A 17936-nucleotide genomic window follows, 5' to 3' on the forward strand; every position below is an offset into this window, starting at 1 on the left:
GTTTGCCACCCTTGTATTGATGTTTAACCGTACGTTATTAGAAGACACTGCACAACAATTGTAAAGTTCAATCAAATTTTTTAATAATTTAACAAGTGACGCAAAAGAATATTTCAACAAACTATAACACCCCCAACAGTCAACAATATTTCTCCAACAACAATAATTTTTAATTAACGATAACACCCTCCCACAACCCTCAACATTCAACAAATTTTTAATAACAAAAAATAGATTAGAGCCCCCCCCCTACCTGCGGCCAGGCTTCCCTCCTCAATCTTTACACCCCTCCCCTTATTTGAACCCCCCCCATTTGCCAATTACGCCCCTAGTAATGGAGCCAAGTCGTCTTGCAGTAGAGCACCTCTAGGGCTGCTGCTGTGGGTGGGAGGACATTGGCAGATGGACTTCAGGAGGCCGAGGAGAAGATGTTTCCAAAGAAACTTCTTCCGAGTCAAAAGGAACTGGTTCCTCCTTGACTTGCATCTGTCGAAGCTGATGGTAGTACGGTACCTTGGGCTGCAGTGCCTTATCCCAAAACTATCACCTGCCGCATGGCACTGACAGAGTCGGCCGTTCGCCGCAACCATCTGCCCCATGTTCTCCAACATTCGAGCAGATAGTATTGCACTGTTGCCAGTCAACCCACCAATTGCTTGGAGGAACTCTCGACCTATGTCGACGCTCGCCCTCGATAGTGACACCATGTCCTCGTTCACATCTGCCTCTCTCAGCGCGTGCCTAACTCGCCGATCCAACCTCCGCGGGGTCAGCCTGGGCACTGGACGACTGAGCGCCCTGCTGCAATCCGCTTGGCCCCCTACTTCAGGTACTTCCTCAACCGGTGCATCATCCTCCTCAGTAGTATCATCTTCACCCATGGTGAGCACAACTTGCAGCAATGGAGGTGATGCTCCAGTGGCCTCCTGTTGCGCCTGGGGAGCTGGAGAACATAACTGAGGTTAGTAGAAGACAAGGGGAGGCATGAGAATGCTTGCGCTGCGCAGGCATATGTACGAGGAGCAACAGTACTGCAATAAATGTGAACGAGAGACGCTACATATAATCAACATGAGAGTACAGAAGCTGCATCCATAACATTACATCATTCATATATTATCATCAAATGGCATTAAATTACTTTAAATTACCAATGGTTTACACATTACTCACATGGCGCAAGAATGGGATCTGCACTACCACGGGTGGCAGAACTATGCATGCCAACTAGGGCAGAGGCACGCTTCTCCAGATCAGCCTAGGTACTATTACGGAAACACATATTGTAATCCACATGCTATTCATCATCCACCAACCTAACCAAAAAGGAGCTGGTGCCCAAGTTAAAGAGTTGCTCACAGCACACAGGCAGCGATATAATTGAATAATTCTCCTTCAAAAGTGGTAGAAATGCAGAGTGTTTGTAGTCTGTGTGTTTCCAGTCATTCTTTTGGCCCCAATTTTCGTTCAAAGCGTTTAAATAATAATTAATACTGTCGATTAAGATGTATCTCAACAAGATTAGTTAAAGGGTGCAGGTTCCGACCCCAGTCCAAATCTTAACAGGGAAGCTACCCAAGATTACCCAGCTTAATTACAATCCGGCAGGTTTACATTCTAATTAATGAGTTAGCGCACCGTTACAATTATAAAGTTAATATTTTAATACTTACTCTTACAGATGCAACAAGACTGTTCCATCGCTTGCGGCACTGATCTGCCTCTCTTATATCATGGGCCACCGATGAGACTACCTCGGTAATATCAGTCCATATTGTCCTGTATGATCTTGCCGGGGGGGGGGGGGGGTTTCCCATACCCACCCCAGATTAATTGGACCCACTGAGTCTCCACCATGTGGACCAAGGCCTCGTTCGCCTCTTTGGAGAACAGTCTCTCCCTCCTTCTCCCTCCAACCTCCCCAACACTCTCTCCTGACTCTTTGTGCTCCATCTCCATGTTACCCAAAGCTCCACAATAAACACCCTTCCCTCAGAAATCCTCTCTCCCTTTGCGTTGGGCATGCGCAGATGACACCGGACCTCCCAAATCGCGGGAAAAGTTCTTTGCCTAAAACAAAAACGCGCATGCGCAGAACGGCCTTTGCTATGGACGCCAACCTTGCATGACTGGATACTTCGCTATCGCCCATTTCACATCGCTAAAGCTATCGCCCAAATTAAAAGAGCAAAACTAGCGCTTTTTAAAATGGGCGATATTCCGGTGATCCTGAAAACTAAAAATACCACTAAGGCCGGAAATATCGGCCAAAGTCTAGCCCCAAAGGTTGAAAGGGAGGGGTCGCCAGATCGCGGGGCAGGAAGCTTGGGATCACGTGTTTGGGGCGGGTGGCAGGAAGGTTTGCTTGAGAGACCGGGGAGACACTCCTGCTCCGCCTGGCTCACAAGCAGTGCTCTAAAAACCACTTACCTTCTTGCAGCTGTCTGCTCTCATCTCCATTTAACAGCTGGGTTTTCTGAGCCCGGGGAAACCCAACCAGCAACCATTACATTTTAATCAATCTCCCAATTGCACTTTGGGAGCAACCCACCACTGTAAAAATGGTTGGTGTCGTGTTTTGCGAGCTTTATTTTTTAAGCCCCTCTCCCGCCTATCGGGGGGGGGGGGGGGGGGGGGGAGGGGGCTTTGCAGGTGTTAATATAAACCCCATAAAGTCCACACAGTAGCTTCTCCAACACCGCCCCCCCCCAATCACCCCCATGTACTCAGTCCACTGCACAATAATTTCCAGAAGAAACAAAGTTTACCAAAAGTCGCTTATTGAGAATATTACTAAAAGCAAATTCAGCTTCAGTTTTATTACGAAGTATCTATTTATCAATCTATAAATTCTAAGTGCTTTTAAAAATTGATCCATAAATTGATTTGTTGATAAAGAATAAAAATGTAATGCTATTCTCAAAGAGAATAATTATGGCAAGTTTCTACAGGTGTGTTCTGGTCGATGAAACCAAGGGGATTTTTTTTACAATCATTACAGCTTTTCTTCTAATCATTACCATTCGTAAACGTTACTGTCCTTAATGGAAATTAATTGAAGCTAGCACTGGTAAAAGGAACTAAGAATCATCACGATTCAACTCATTACGTTTGTTCTTCAGTGAAGGGTTTTCTTTGGCAACACTCTGGGTTTTTTTTATATATATGTGCAACTTGTTCACTAGTATTGATTCACTGACCAACATACCTATTATAACCATTACTGGATACCTGTGATGATAGGAGTCTAAAGGATTACAAGCAGAAGATTGCTAAATTGATACAAGACAAATAAAAGGAACATAAAAACAGTCAGGAGTATTTTCAGATTCCTGGGTGAACAAATCAGATTTTTTTTTTTAAAGCTATTCATTTAACTAGAATTTAAAAAAATTCAATCAGGTTTCTAATTTCTGTAGCTGGTTAGAATACTGGATAGTATGACATTCACAGCAGAACATGGCACGTTTAAACAAAGCTGTTTTTTTTTCCCTGTTACAGATAAACAATGATGTGAACACTTATTTAAGAAGTTTTTCCTTCAACACCAAAGTACAATTGAAAAATGTCTCCACATTCCCTTTCATTTAAGAATTGGTAGAGCTGCCCCAAATCCATATGATTTCCTTTGTTACCACGTACGGCAAATATTTTTTCTTCAAATTCTGTAAACTTCCGAAACATTTGCATTGCAGCATCCACATCAACTTTTGTGATATCCAAAGTAGCGTCCTCTCTGTGGCGGATTAGAATCCTCTTCCAGGTCAACCGTTTTACTCTGCAAGGAGATGGAAATATGTTAGAGGATACGGAACAGGTGGTGTGGTGTGTTGGTACAGCATATTAGTGTTGGTTTGAGTCTTTATGCCTATGATGTTCACACCAATTAGGTTCCAGTGTTAGCTATAGCAATCTAGGAAAACATCATAGTTCCGGGCAGGCACTATGCTTTCCCCTCCCTCTGCTCAAAGTACCAAAGCCAAACATCATTTGAAAGTCCATATACACGTCAGTCGCACAACCCCCCTTCAACCCTCTCCGTTACTTCATCAAAGAACTCAAATCAAGTTAGTCAAACATGATTTGCCTTTAACAAAACCGTGCTGACTTTCATTTATTAGCCCATAATTTTCCAAGCGCCAATAAATTTTGTCCTGGATTGAAGTCTCTAAAATTTTCCCCATCACTGACATTAGGCTGACCGGCTTTTTATTGCCGGGTTTATGCCGCTTCCTTTTTTTTTTGGAACAGCGGTATAACATTTACAATCCTCTAGTCCTCTGGCACCACCCCTATATCTAAGCAGGATTGGAAGATTGTGGCTGGAACCTCCACAATTTCCACCCTTCCCTCAGTAACCTAGGATGCATTCCATCTGGACCGGTAACTTTTCTACTTTGAGGAATGCCAACCTTTTAAGTACCTCTTCTTTTATCCTATCCAATATCGCTACTACCTCCACCTTTACTGCTATATTGGCAGCATCCTTTGGGTTCCCTTTTATGTTAGCCGCTAATCTATTCTTATACTCTCTTATTTCCTTTTTTAGATATTCTCTGAACTTTCTGTTCAGCTTGTTTTGCTGCTGTATTATTAACCTTACATTCATCATAAGCCTCCTATTTCTGTTTCATTTTAATCTCTGTATCTTTAGTCATCCATGGAGCTCTAGATTTGGATGTCTCATGGGAATGTGTTTACTCTGTACACAAACTATCTCCTCTTTGAGGGCCTCACATTGTTCAATTACAGTTTTGCCTACCACGCCACCTGGGCCAGATCCCTTTTTAGCTCACTGAAATTAGCCTTCCTCCAGTTAAATATTTTTACACTTGATTGTTCCCTCCATAACCATTATAAATCTGATGATATTATGATCACTGTTCCACAAGAGCTCTCCCGCTAAAACATACTCCATTTCATTTGACAGAACTAGATCCAGCATTGCTTCCTTCCTTGATCAGTGTGTTTCCAACCCAACAAGTAAGTTCTCTGGTACACACTTCAAGAATTCTTTGTCCTTAACACTGTTACTATCCCAATTTATATTAGGATAATTAAAGTCCCCCATTATTACTCTATAGTTCTTGCATCTTTCTATAATTTGACTTCAAATTTGCTCTTCTATCTTTTTCCTACTGTTTGGTCCCTGCGAGGGCATTGGTCTCAGCTCTGTTGAAGTGCAACTCGTCCATCTTGAAGAGGTCCCTCCTGCTCCAGAACAGGTCCCAATGCACCAGGAATCAGAAGCCCTTCCTCCAGTCACACGTTAACCTGTTTTATCCTACTATTCCTATAGTCACTAGCACGTGGCACTGGGAGTAATCCAAAGATCACTACCTATAAGAATTATGCATCAGATTTGGAGCTGCAGTGTGCAGCACCAACAAGTGGCAATCAGGGATGTTGCAGAGTGTGCAATCAAATATTTTGACTTTTTTTTTTAATGTTGATGATTTGAGTACATTTATTATAGTATATCTTTGTAAAACTATCCCACAAACAGTTAATACTTATCAAATCATGGTTTGAGGATATTGTAGGCAAAAAAGAAACATTACCCGCAATCACTATTGCTACCCACTGCTGAACTCTGATTCCCTGCAGTCACTGTGTTGTCTGGGAATGAAGACTGGCTTTAATAATGGTTGAGGAAAAGAAATGCAAAGTAGAGCAAGGTAGTAACGAGACCAGAGTAAAAGTCTATAGGAAATAAAAATCATGAGGTAAGTGTGGAGTGGAGAAGAAAAACAATGTAATAAAGTAAGATGAAAGAGAAAGCAGCAGGGAGAAGTAGGGTAGTAGGATCGGAGGGATTGTGATGCCAATATGTATGGCTAATTACAGAACTGAGCTCAGGCGTTCAGCAGTGGAGCGGATTGTCGGAGTTGTGGATCTAGTTGGAGACTTCCAGTCCAAAGTCGGGTGAGCAGTGTTGAGGCTCAAGGCTGAACAATGAGGTCTGGAGAAAATGTAACCTGGAAACTGTGGAGGAGTTCAGGAGATAAAAAAGGGTGTCTCAAACCCTGAATAGTTTTACCTTTTAACTGAAAGCAACGTCGCAGGACATCACTGATATGTGTGTTGTGTAAATACAATAAAACACAAAAGCATCACAGTAGAGTCCGAACGAGAAAAATATATTAATCTAAAGGCAGAAACCCTCACCACATTTAAAAAGTACTTGGATGTGCGCTTGAAGTGCTGTAACCTACAAGGCTACGGACCAAGAGCTGGAAAGTGGGATTAGGCTGGAGAGCTCTTTGTCAGCTGGCGGGACACGATGGGCCGAAATAGCCTCCTACCGTGCTATGATTCTAAACAGCAGTGTTTTTCTGTTAATGGTGACCAGGGTGGGGAGAGAGGGAGAAGCAGATCTCTTGGGGCCCAGGAGTGGCAAATTTAATAATTACATCTATGTTCCCCAAAACTATGGTGAGGCATATAAGTTCATATTTTATCCTGTGCTCCAATGGACTTCTTGATGGTACGCTGATGACATCCAGCTGTACCTCACCACCACCTCTCTCGACTCCTCCACTGCCTCTAAATTACTGGATGAGCAGAAATTTCCTCCAACTAAATATTGGAAATACTGAAGCCATTGTCTTCGATCCCCGCCACAATCTCCGTTTCCTTGCCACCGACTCCATCCCTCTTCCTGTCAACTGTCTGAGGATGAACCAGACTATTCGCAACCTTGGTGTCATATTTGACCCCAAAATGAGCTTCCGAACATATCTGTGTCATCACTAAGACTGCCTATTTCCACCTCCAGAACATCGTCTGACTCCGCCCCTGCCTCAGCTTATTTGCTGCTGAAACCTCCATCCATGCCTTTGTTACCTCTCGACTTGACTATTCCAATATACTCCTAGCCAGCCTTCCATGTTCTATCCTCCAAAACTCTGCTACCCATGTCCTAACCTGCACCAAGTATTGTTTACCCATCACCCCAGTCCTCGCTGACCTACATTGACTTCCGGTTAAGCAACGCCTCAATTTAAAAATTCTCATCCTTATTTTCAAATCCCTCCATGGCCTCGCCCCTCCCCATCTCTGTAATCTCCTCCAGCCCCACTTAGCTATCTGCGCTCCTCTAATTCTGGCCTCTTGATCATCCCCGATTTTAATCACTCCACCATTGGTGGCCATGTCTTTTGCTGCCAAGGACCTAAGCTCTGGAATTCTCTCCCTAAACTGCTTGGCATCTCTTTCTTCCTGTCAGACACAACTTAAAACCTACCTCTTCATCTGCCCGAATATCTCATGATGTGGCCCAGTGTCAAATTTTGTTTTGTAATGCTCCTGTGAATGGCCGTGGGATGTTTTACTACACTGAAGCTGCTATATAAATAAAAGTTGTTGTTGTTGGTTCTTATTCTGAAGAAACCGATAATGTAACAAAGTCAAACCTTGCCCAGTATTCTTCACATGCGCTATGTGGCCCTTCCACACAAACCACTCCAGGCTTGCCGGGCATACTGAACCCAGTAAGTGTAAGCTCTTTTGCCCACTCTAGAATATTCTTTCTCTTCTCTTTGTTGTAGATGTGGTGGCTGTAGATCCAGAGTCTGGTACAAATTGCATCTTTGGTTCTGTTAGCAGGTTGTAGCTTTTCAACTGAAATAGTTTCTTTGCTCATGTAAGTGGCTGCATGGTCTTTGATCCACTCAATTACATTCAACATGCATATCTCACCACAACAGTTCTCTCTTAGAAATTCATGAAGGTCCGTATTTAATTGCACCTGCTGTGTTCTGTATAAAGCATCCGACCTGGAAAATGGAATGTGACAGTTACTTTGAACTGAAGTTATCTAGCTTACAGGACTTCAAGACACAAAAAAATCAACTGAATGCATTCTTTCAACTCAGCTCCAGGAAAAAGGGACAAAAAGAGCCACTTTTATGCTCATTTTTTTAATTACAGAGCTTCTTCCATAATTGTAGAACATGCTGAAATACAAAGCAGGTCCTATCAACATTTGGAAAGACAAATAATGGATAAACATTTTGGACATAGGCACTTTACCAGAACTTATGATGGAACTGCACCGGAAACATTTACCTGTCTTTTCTGTTCCCAGATGCTGACGCATCTGCTATATTTTTTCAGAAATTTTGTTTTTAATTCCATTCATGCAGCTTTTTTTCCTTTTTAAGCCTTCCACTATTGTACTGGTTCCCTTGATGACAAAACCACCCCATTTATACTGCACAATGGAAACCTGAAAATGCAGATACTGCAAGATTTGTACAGCAATCAAAAGGGCAGACTTGACAGAAATTCTTGCAATGTTCGCCATCAGCATTTTGCTGTTAGTGGTACCCAGTGAAGCTGCCCCAAGGAGGCAATCAGTGCCGATCCAAGTAGGTTGTTTATGCTACAGACTTGTCTCCAACACTACCCTACTACCAAGGACAACACTTTCAGGAAGAGAGGGAGTTAAACATCAATGTTTAGCTACTGGGACATTGACATCATGTACCACTACATGAACTAAGCACAAAATTCTAAATTTATCATCCCCCACTCACTCACCTGTAGTGTCAACATCTCCCTCCCCATCACCAACAGTACGATAGCTATTGCTTCCCAAAGCAGACCATACAAACACACATTCAAGGCACAGTTGTATTGGATGTTTTCAACATGTTACCAGCCTGAATATATTTGATAAAATGATGTTTTTACATATGCTTAACTTACGTTTTTAACAATCAAAGGGAGAGAAGAAGGGAAGTGATTAAGCCATATTGCAGGACAGTGGTACATCCAAAATTATTCTGGAAATTGCAATCTAGTTAGGGCCCTCTATGGTCTGATGCATAATCTTCCCAATGCACTGAGCCATGGATCTGCATCCTTTATTCCTCATGCCCGGAGTTTTTGATGTCAGCAGAGGCACCAGAGGACATACACGTCCCCTCGGTGGTGGGTTGGAGGAAGGGGGTGAGGGGTGAGGAAGATTTGGAGAGCAGACCACTCTGACTTATTCACATACAGCTTCTCGCCGCCTCTTACAAAGCAATATTAACAGCAACCGAGGAGCAAGTCACCTGCTTGATCACGGTACGGGGAGTTGCAAGGGAATGTCAAAGAAAAAAAAAGAGAAAAGGAAGAAAGAAATGAAATAAATGACCCTCCACTCTTCCTCGCAAAAATGGCACTTGTCATGTGAATTATGGCAAACACAAATATTTGACACTTGCAACTGAATCTTCAAACAGCTTCTAGCTGTACTAACATAATTTGAACGTGCTTTGCTTAAATTGTTTATTTTCAACCTGCTAATTACAGAGTGATGGCTTCACTTTTTCTTCAAATCTATTGTGCAACTGCACCATAACTGCCTGTACTGTACCTTGTTGAAATTTCTGGTATCACTGCTGGATAATTTTGGGGAAAGGCACAAGATAATGCACACACTACCTGAAAACAAAAGAAGTAATTCCATTGGAGGAAAAAAATATTTTTCATGTACAATTATTTAAAACAGTCAGAAACCATGCATAAACATTTCTAATGCGATACTGACATTAGGAACATCCAGCTGGAGGTGTACAGTGAATTGTAGTCTTGAAGTTGGTGGGCTCAGCATCTTTCCCTGCACATAGTCTCGGAGATCTGCTAAAGCCAATTGATCATCCACTAGAAGCTCATTCGGAAACATGCTGAACAGAAGCTCTAGTTCAGATAGCTGGGCCTCAGCATTAGCAGGACTGGACATTTTTCAAAGAATGTCTTTGAAAGGTGCGATAACCAAACTGCAATACCTAAAAAGACAACATACTACAAATCAAATGTTGATTGTGTAAAATTAGCACTGATAAAATAGCATTTTTTTTTACATTCCTTGGGGGAAAATTCACTAGCAACTCTGAAAGGGCATCCTCCTGTAGAATAAGCATGGGGATCCTCACTCCTACTGTGAATGCACATAAGTAAATGGTGGGGGAAATTACAGAAAATAAAGCACTATAATTACAACCCTTGATTAAATCACCTCTGAACCTTCTAAATGCAGTGGAATACAAGTCAAGATTATGCAACTTGTCCTAATAATTTAACCCTTTAAGCACTGGTATAATTCTAGTGAATCTGCACTGTTCCGTCTCCAAGACCTGAGGTATTTGTATAGCCTGTTATTGCACTCCTTTTATTTGGAGCATGTCGAGCCCATCACCCATGTTGAACTGGCAATTTAACAAAACTCAGAGGCTCCCAAGCTTCATTCATTAAAATGACCAGTGCTTAGATCAGGTTCAAATAAAATGAAATTACTGATCTCATTTCTAGCTAATGTTTCTCCAGCTAAGTTCCTGTTTCTTTGGCTCTCGACCCATAGACATCCATTATTTCAAAGCCCAAGAGATTTAGGTGTCCATATTCATAAATCATCAAAATCTAGTGCACAGATACAAATACCTCAGGCCTTGGAGATGGAACAGTGCAGATTCACTAGAATTATACCAGTGCTTAAAGGGTTAAATTATTAGGGCAAGTTGCATAATCTTGACTTGTATTCCATTGCATTTTGAAGGTTGAGGGGTGATTTAATCAAGGTATTTAATATGATGAAGGGATTCAGTAGGGTAGATGCAGAGAAATCATTTCCCCTGGAAGACCCAGCAGTTGTTCTATTGTTCCAGCTCAAACTTTACAGTTATCTGTCAAAAAGGTAAAACAAAAACCCCCAAGCTCCATTGTTACAAATTTGGCTCTGCCATAGATACCTTATTGGGTTCAGTAACATAACTGGTCTGAGCATCTTACAATTACTGGGATTAGACCATAATAATATCAGAATAGCTTTGCTGAATGTATTTCATGTAGGTTGCTAATAAAAACAGAAGGGTTACTCAGAGGTTCTGCTGCTGAACTATTTGTTGTGGACAAAGGGAGACACTTTTGGCAAAGTCACCAACAACCCTAAAATAATTTCTCACAAATTGACCTGTTCCAGCATGGAGCATTATGCCTGAAAAGCTACTGATTTTGTATCAAACTTTTGTTCGACACTTAAGAAGGTAGATAATTAAAGGTAAGCCATAGCGGTGCTATTTTAAAAGGTATTCCAGAAATGTTTCCTTTCATAGTTTCAGCCATTCCACTTTTCAAAAGCTCACCTTAGGTTATCGCAGAAAAACATACAATAACGATCAAAAGACCGAGAAAGCTTGAAGTTATTTAAATAGACGAAAGTTGTGTTCATTTTTCAGCACAAGTCAAAATGGCTTTAAATGCACGTCTTTTTAAATCGGTTAGAGGAGTTGAAAATATTAAATAACGGTAATGTTACTGCTTGAACTGTGGCCTTGCAGGTCGGTTAATAGAGACGTCAATGGGACAAATATTGCACAGCACTACACCGAGAACACAAAGCACAGCGCACCGTACCTGCACACTGCCACTTCCACCATCCAAACAGCAACTTGTCCTCCACTTCCGGCGCCGCCAAATCCAGCTCCACACCTGATTTTGTGTTTTGCTTTCTTTCGGCCACCGTCACCTCGGCCTGGCCGCGCATGCGTAGTGGTAAACGCAACAGCAGCAGCGCGGCTGATGGTTGTCCGCTCTCGCGGCCTGTACCCACCGTGCGGCAGCATGTGAGCGGCGCGGCGCCCAAGCCCGCACAGCAGCAGCAGCAAGCAGCAGCAGCAGGTGAGACCCGGGGCGGGCTTCGCTCGGCGGCGGGCGGGGGGGGGGGGAGGCTTTGACCCGCAGGTGGTTGGGCCGCGCTGGCGGCAGGTTTATCGTCAAGGCGTGAGGCGGATTGCCGCCCTTCTCCACACATGTTTAACCGGCAGTGGCATCCACGGGTTCGTCACCTGCTGAAACCACCAGGAGTGACTCACTCCGAATGCACGAGGTTCACAGGACTGGCTGCTTCTTTCGTACGGTTGTAGCAAAGCAAATCAAACGTCAATATTCCAGGCCCAAGCTTCCGGTGTAGCAGCGCGGATATCGTGTAGGCTGCCTGCAAATTTCCTCTGAGGGCAGTGCTCAATGATGTGCTCCAGGGTCTGATGAGGAGCTCCACAGTCGCATGATGGGGATGCTTTAATCTTTCACCTACGGAGAAGCTGGCGGCATCGACCATGACCGGTTCTGAGGCGGTTGATGGTTGTCCACTGCTTGCGAGGAAGGTTGGATCCGACAGGTTGTACTGTGGGGTCCTCTATAAGGAATCCATTCCGTACGTCGCAGTTGTTCCAAACATTTTGACATCGGTCACCAAGGCTGAGGGGAGATCGCTGAAGGGCTTCTGCGATGGCCCAAAATGACCACCTAGATTTGAGACGGGTTGGTGGTAGGTTGTTCAAGTCGGCCTGGATCGGCATGTCTTTGCTGGTGTAGCGGTTGTATTCTCTGGAGACTGCATACAGGACTGGCTGAAGTGCTCTTGCGGAGAGCCGGCACAGGCTCGACCGGCTGAATGGTTACAGCACAGAAGGAAGCTATTCTATCACTCTTTGTTTCATCATCTTCTAACTTTATCTCCCTCCACAATGTAGATGTTGCGTTTTTTTAAATTTACATCTATAGAGGTCCCATGTATAACCTTTCTTGGAGAGGGGAATATTGTGCTTTTTAAGATGTCATACACAAGCAAGTATCTACAACCAAGTAAAATACTGCGGATGCTGGAAATGTGAAATTAAAAACAAAATGTTGGAAAACACTCAACAGGTGGAGAGAGAAACTGAGCATTTCAGGTCGATGACCAGTTCAGATGAAAGGTCATCGACCTGAAACGTTAACTCTGTTTCTCTCTCCACAGATGTTGCCTGACCTGCTGAGTGGGGGTGGGTGGCATTTAGTTATTTCTCCATCTGCATCATATCCCATATTAACTCTCGCTGACCTGCCACCCCAGTCTTTGCTGACCTCCACTGGTTCCCCATCCATAGATTTAAAAATACTTGCCCTCATCTATAATTCCTTCTGTGGCCTTGCTCCGAAGTACCTCTGCAGTTTTCTCCGACCCCAGCTTGCACTCCCCACTCTTGTGTCTGGACAACTGTGTCCCTTGGCCCATTCACTCCATTGTTGTTGCATAGCCTTCAACCATCACAGATCTGCACTCCTTAAACCATTTACTTTGCTTCACCTCTCCCCAACTTCAAAAATCTTACTGAAAACCTACCTCTTTTGAAGTGCAGTCACAGTTGTTTGTATATTTGCTGTTCAATCATAATTCATTGGATATGAAGTGCTTTGAGATATCCCAAGGACGTGCTGAACTGCAATAACATGTATGTTCATTCTTTACTACAACATTCTTCACTCCATTCCCTAGCCACGGACGCCATCTCTCTCCCCAACTTCTGTCTGAGGCTGAACCAGACTGTTCGCAATCTTGATGTCATATTTGACCCTGATATGAGCTTTCGATCACACATCCTAAACTGGATGATGTGTAATGAGAAAGGACTAATTAGCAATCTTGTTGTGCGAGGCCCCTTGGGGAAGAGTGACCATAACATGGTAGAATTCTTTATTATGATGGAGAGTGACACAGTTAATTCAGAGACTAGGGCCCTGAACTTAAGGAAAGGTAACTTCAATGGTTTGAGGTGTGAATTGGCTAGAGTAGACTGGCAAATGATACTTAAAGGGTTGACGGTGGATAGGCAATGACAAACATTTAAAGATCACATGGATGAACTTCAGCAATTGTACATCCCTGTTTGGAGTAAAAATAAAACGGGGAAGGTGGCTCAACCGTGGCTAACAAGGGAAATTAAGGATAGTGTTAAATCCAAGGAAGAGGCATATAAATTGACCAGAAAAAGCAGCAAACCTGAGGACTGGGAGAAATTTAGAATTCAGCAGAGGAGGACAAAGGTTTAATTAAGAGGGGGAAAATAGAGTATGAGAAGAAACTTGCCGGGAACATAAAAACTGACTGCAAAAGCTTCTATAGATATGTGAGGAGAAAAAGATTAGTGAAGACAAATGTAGGTCCCTTGCAGTCAGATTCAGGTGAATTTATAATGGGGAACAAAGAAATGGCAGACCAATTGAACAAATACTTTGGTTTTGTCTTCATGAAGGAAGACACAAATAACCTTCTGAAAGTACTAGGGGACTGAGGGTCTAGTGAGAAGGAGGAACTGAAGGATATCCTTATTAGGCGGGAAATTGTGTTAGGGAAATTGATGGGATTGAAGGCCGAGAAATCCCCGGGGCCTGATAGTCTGCATCCCAGAGTACTTAAGAAAGTGGCCCTAGAAATAGTGGATGCATTGGTGATCACTTTCCAACAGTCTATCGACTCAGGATCAGTTCCTATGGACTGGAGGGTAGCTAATGTAACACCACTTTTTAAAAAGGGAGGGAGAGAGAAAGCGGGTAATTATAAACCGGTTAACCTGACATCAGTAGTGGGGAAAATGTTGGAATCAATTATTAAGGATGAATAGCAGCGCATTTGGAAAGCAGTGACAGGATCGGTCCAAGTCAGCATGGATTTATGAAGGGGAAATCAAGCTTGACAAATCTTCTGGAATTTTTTGAGAATGTAACTAGTAGAGTGGACAAGGGAAAACCAGTGGATGTGTATTTGGACTTTCAAAAGGCTTTTGACATGGTCCCACACAAGAGATTGGTGTGCAAAATTAAAGCACATGGTATTGGGGGTATTTTACTGACGTGGATAGAGAACTGGTTGGCAGACAGGAAGCAGAGAGTCGGGATAAACGGGTCCTTTTCAGAATGGCAGGCAGTGACTAGTGGAGTGCCGCAGGGCTCAGTGCTGGGACCCCAGCTCTTTACAATATACATCAATGATTTGGATGAAGGAATTGAGTGTAATATCACCAAGTTTACTGATGACACTAAACTGGATGGCGGTGTGAGCTGTGAGGGAGACGCTAAGAGGCTGAAGGGTGACTTAGACAGGTTAGATGAGTGGGCAAATGCATGGCAGATGCAGTATAATGTGGATAAATGTGAGGTTATCCACTTTGGGGGCAAAAACGCGAAGACAGAATATTATCTGAATGGTGGCAGATTAGAAAAAGGGGAGGTGCAACATGACCTGGGTGTCATGGTTCATCAGTCATTGAAAGTTGGCATACAGGTGCAGAAGGCAAATGGTATGTTGGCCTTCATAGCAAGGGGATTTGAGTACAGGAGCAGGGAGGTCTTACTGCAGTTGTACAGGGCCTTGGTGAGGCCTCACCTGGAATATTGTGTTCAATTTTGGCCTCCTAATCTGAGGAAGGATGTTCTTGCTATTGAGGGAGTGCAGCGAAGGTTCACCAGACTGATTCCAGGGATGGCTGGACTGACATATGAGGAGAGACTGGATCAACTGGGCCTTTATACACTGGAGTTTAGAAGGATGAGAGGGGATCTCATAGAAACATATAAGATTCTGACAGGACGGGACAGGTTAGATGCGGGTAGATTGTTTCCAAGGTTGGGGAAGTCCAGAACCAGGGGACACAGTCTTAGGATAAAGGGTAGGCCATTTAGGACTGAGATGAGGAGAAACTTCTTCACTCAGAGAGTTGTTAACCTGTGGAATTCCCTGCCGCAAAGAGTTGTTGATGCCAGTTCATTGGATATATTCAAGAGGGAGTTAGATATGGCCCTTACGACTAAAGGGATCAAGGGGTATGGAGAGAAAACAGGAAAGGGGTACTGAGGGAATGATCAGCCATGATATTGAATGGTGGTGCAGGCTCGAAGGGCCGAATGGCCTAGTCCTGCACCTATTTTCTATGTTTCTATCCGCATCATAACTAAAACTCCCGTAAGATCACCAGTCTCCGCCCTTGCCTCAGCTCATCCGTTGCTGAAGCCCTCATTCATGCCTTTATTACCTCTAGACTTGACTTCCAACGCACTCCTTGCTGGCCTCCCACATTCTACCCTTCATAAACTAGAGGTGATCCAAAACTCGTCTGCCCGTGTCGTAACTCGCATCAAATCCCGTTCACCCATCACCCCTATGCTCGCTAACCTACATTGGCTTCCAGTTAAGCAACGCCTCAGTTTCAAAATTCTCATCCTTGTTTTCAAATCCCTCCACGGCCTCGCCTCTCCCTATCTCTGTAATCTCCTCCAGCCCCACAATCCCCCAAGATGTCTGTGCTCCGCTAATTCTGCCCTCTTGAGCATCCCTGATTATAATCGCTCAATCATTGGTGGCAGTGCCTTCTGTTGCCTCGGCCCCAAGCTCTGGAACTCCCTGCCTATACCTCTCCGCCTCTCTACCTCTCTTTCCTCCTTCAAGATGATCCTTAAAAAATACCTCATTGACCAAGATCACCTTATTTCTACTGTAAGTAATTTCTACTTGCACGGTTCAGTGTCAAATTTTTAATCTCATAATACTCATGTGAAACACCTTGGGACGTTTCACTATGTTAAAGGTGCTGTATAAATACAAGTTGTTGTTTAACTTTTTCCTACCTGTAGTCACTTCCCAAACTCTTCTTCCAATTTCTGCTTATATCTGTTTTTATCTCCTTTTGTGGAGTGCTATTGGGTGTTTTTTATGCATTGATGCCGTTATTTAAGTGTAAATTGATATGAACAACAAAATTGAAAAAAACATAAACACTTATGATTTCTTTTGAGTTACATTTGTCCAAAGTGGTAGGGCAGGATATACATTTCTGTTCATTTAGAATGGAGTGTTAATTACAGTGACACTTCTCCAGATTACTTCAGCTTTTTGTTTTTGTCAATAAGCTGTGAGTCTTTCTCCTGTTTTCTAATGATGGGATTGTTTTTTGTGTTTTGCGCTAGCATGTTGATAATTGACACACTGTGGATGTGAATTGCTAGAGCTTTTTGTGGTTTTACAACAGAGGTGAAAGAAGATTGTTCATTAAAAATGAATGGCTGAGCGAAAGTTATTGAATGAATAGTCCAATAGATGTTAACTTAATAAATTGTAAGTGTGCTTAATTTTCAGCTAAAAGATCTTTCTCATAGATTTCCTTTGTTTAAGATGACTATACTTAAAATATTTTTGATGCATGAGAACATTTGACCTGCTACATAGTAGGGCCAGTAGTTGAGAAATGTAAAGATCCATATGTTGAAACTATGATGCAGTTTGACATACTAATAATCTCGACATGATATGGCAAATTTTAACATTCTTAGGGGCTGCACATGAGTAAAAGATTAGTTCATCTGCTTCTGAACCTTCATCTATGCTCTTGTTACCTCCAGGCTTGACTATTCCAATATTCTCCTGGCTGACCTCTCATCTTCCACCCTCCATAAACTTGAACTCAGCCAAAACTCTGCTGCCCGTATCCTAACTCGCACCGTCACGTTCACCCATCACCTCTGTGCTCGCTGACCTACATTGGCTCCTGGTTTAAAAAAAAATTCTCATCCTTGTTTTCAAATCCTCCATGGCTTCGCCCCTCCCAATCTCTGTAACCTCATCCAGCCCAACAACCCTTCCAGAATTCTGCGTTCCTCCAACTCTGGCCTTTTGTGCATACCACACGTCTTTCAAGTCACCATTGGTGGGTGTGCCTTCAGCCGTCTAGGCCATACACTCTGGAATTCTCTCCCTAAACCTCTCCACCTTCCTCCTGTAAGATGCTTAAAACCAACCTATTTGACAAATTGTTTCGTCATCTGTCCTAATGTCTCCTTCTTTGGCTCGATGTCAATTTTTGTCTGATTACACTCTGGTGAAGCACCTTGGGATGTTTTACTACTTTATTAGGTGCTATATAAAAGCAGTTTGTTGTTGTGCAGTTACAGGGGGTGCTATGAAGATACCATGATACTAATTTGTGGTTGTCTTGTTGGAAGTTCAGTTTTGTTTCACAGAATTACAACCACTTCTAAAAAAAACTATTAAATGAATAATGCCTTATCACACAGTGAGTTACTTTTTGAGTGAAGAAACATGTGTAGGTAAACAGGGTGGCAATTCAGCACCAGCA

General features: G+C 43.0%; 2 protein-coding genes across 5 annotated transcripts in view; one reads left to right on the plus strand and one right to left on the minus strand.

Annotated features, from left to right (window-relative positions):
• Window positions 1-320: 320 nt before the first annotated feature.
• rwdd2b (RWD domain containing 2B) lies at window positions 321-11608 on the minus strand. 2 transcript variants are annotated; one of them, XM_070893312.1, is made up of 5 exons: window positions 11404-11608; window positions 9542-9779; window positions 9368-9435; window positions 7416-7778; window positions 321-3778 (listed from the first exon to the last, which is right to left on the minus strand). In XM_070893312.1, exons 2-5 carry the CDS (start codon window positions 9731-9733, stop codon window positions 3526-3528), a joined length of 876 nt encoding a protein of 291 aa, XP_070749413.1. In that variant the 5' UTR covers window positions 9734-9779; window positions 11404-11608; the 3' UTR covers window positions 321-3525. The 2 variants fall into 2 exon arrangements, with proteins under 2 accessions (XP_070749413.1, XP_070749412.1); XM_070893311.1 differs by having other exon boundaries at window positions 11133-11608.
• Window positions 11544-17936, plus strand: part of usp16 (ubiquitin specific peptidase 16) — a 57362-nt gene continuing 50969 nt past the window's right edge. For 2 of the 3 annotated variants that reach the window (XM_070893307.1, XM_070893309.1), the window contains exon 1: window positions 11544-11667. The gene's annotated coding sequence lies outside the window, so the exon portion shown is untranslated. Of the gene's footprint in view, window positions 11668-11978; window positions 12317-17936 lie in introns of those variants that run through there. The other variant, XM_070893308.1, reaches the window with a different exon arrangement.

Source organism: Pristiophorus japonicus, chromosome 11 (assembly GCF_044704955.1).
Source record: "Pristiophorus japonicus isolate sPriJap1 chromosome 11, sPriJap1.hap1, whole genome shotgun sequence".
In the NCBI taxonomy this organism is placed as follows: Eukaryota; Metazoa; Chordata; class Chondrichthyes; family Pristiophoridae; genus Pristiophorus; species Pristiophorus japonicus.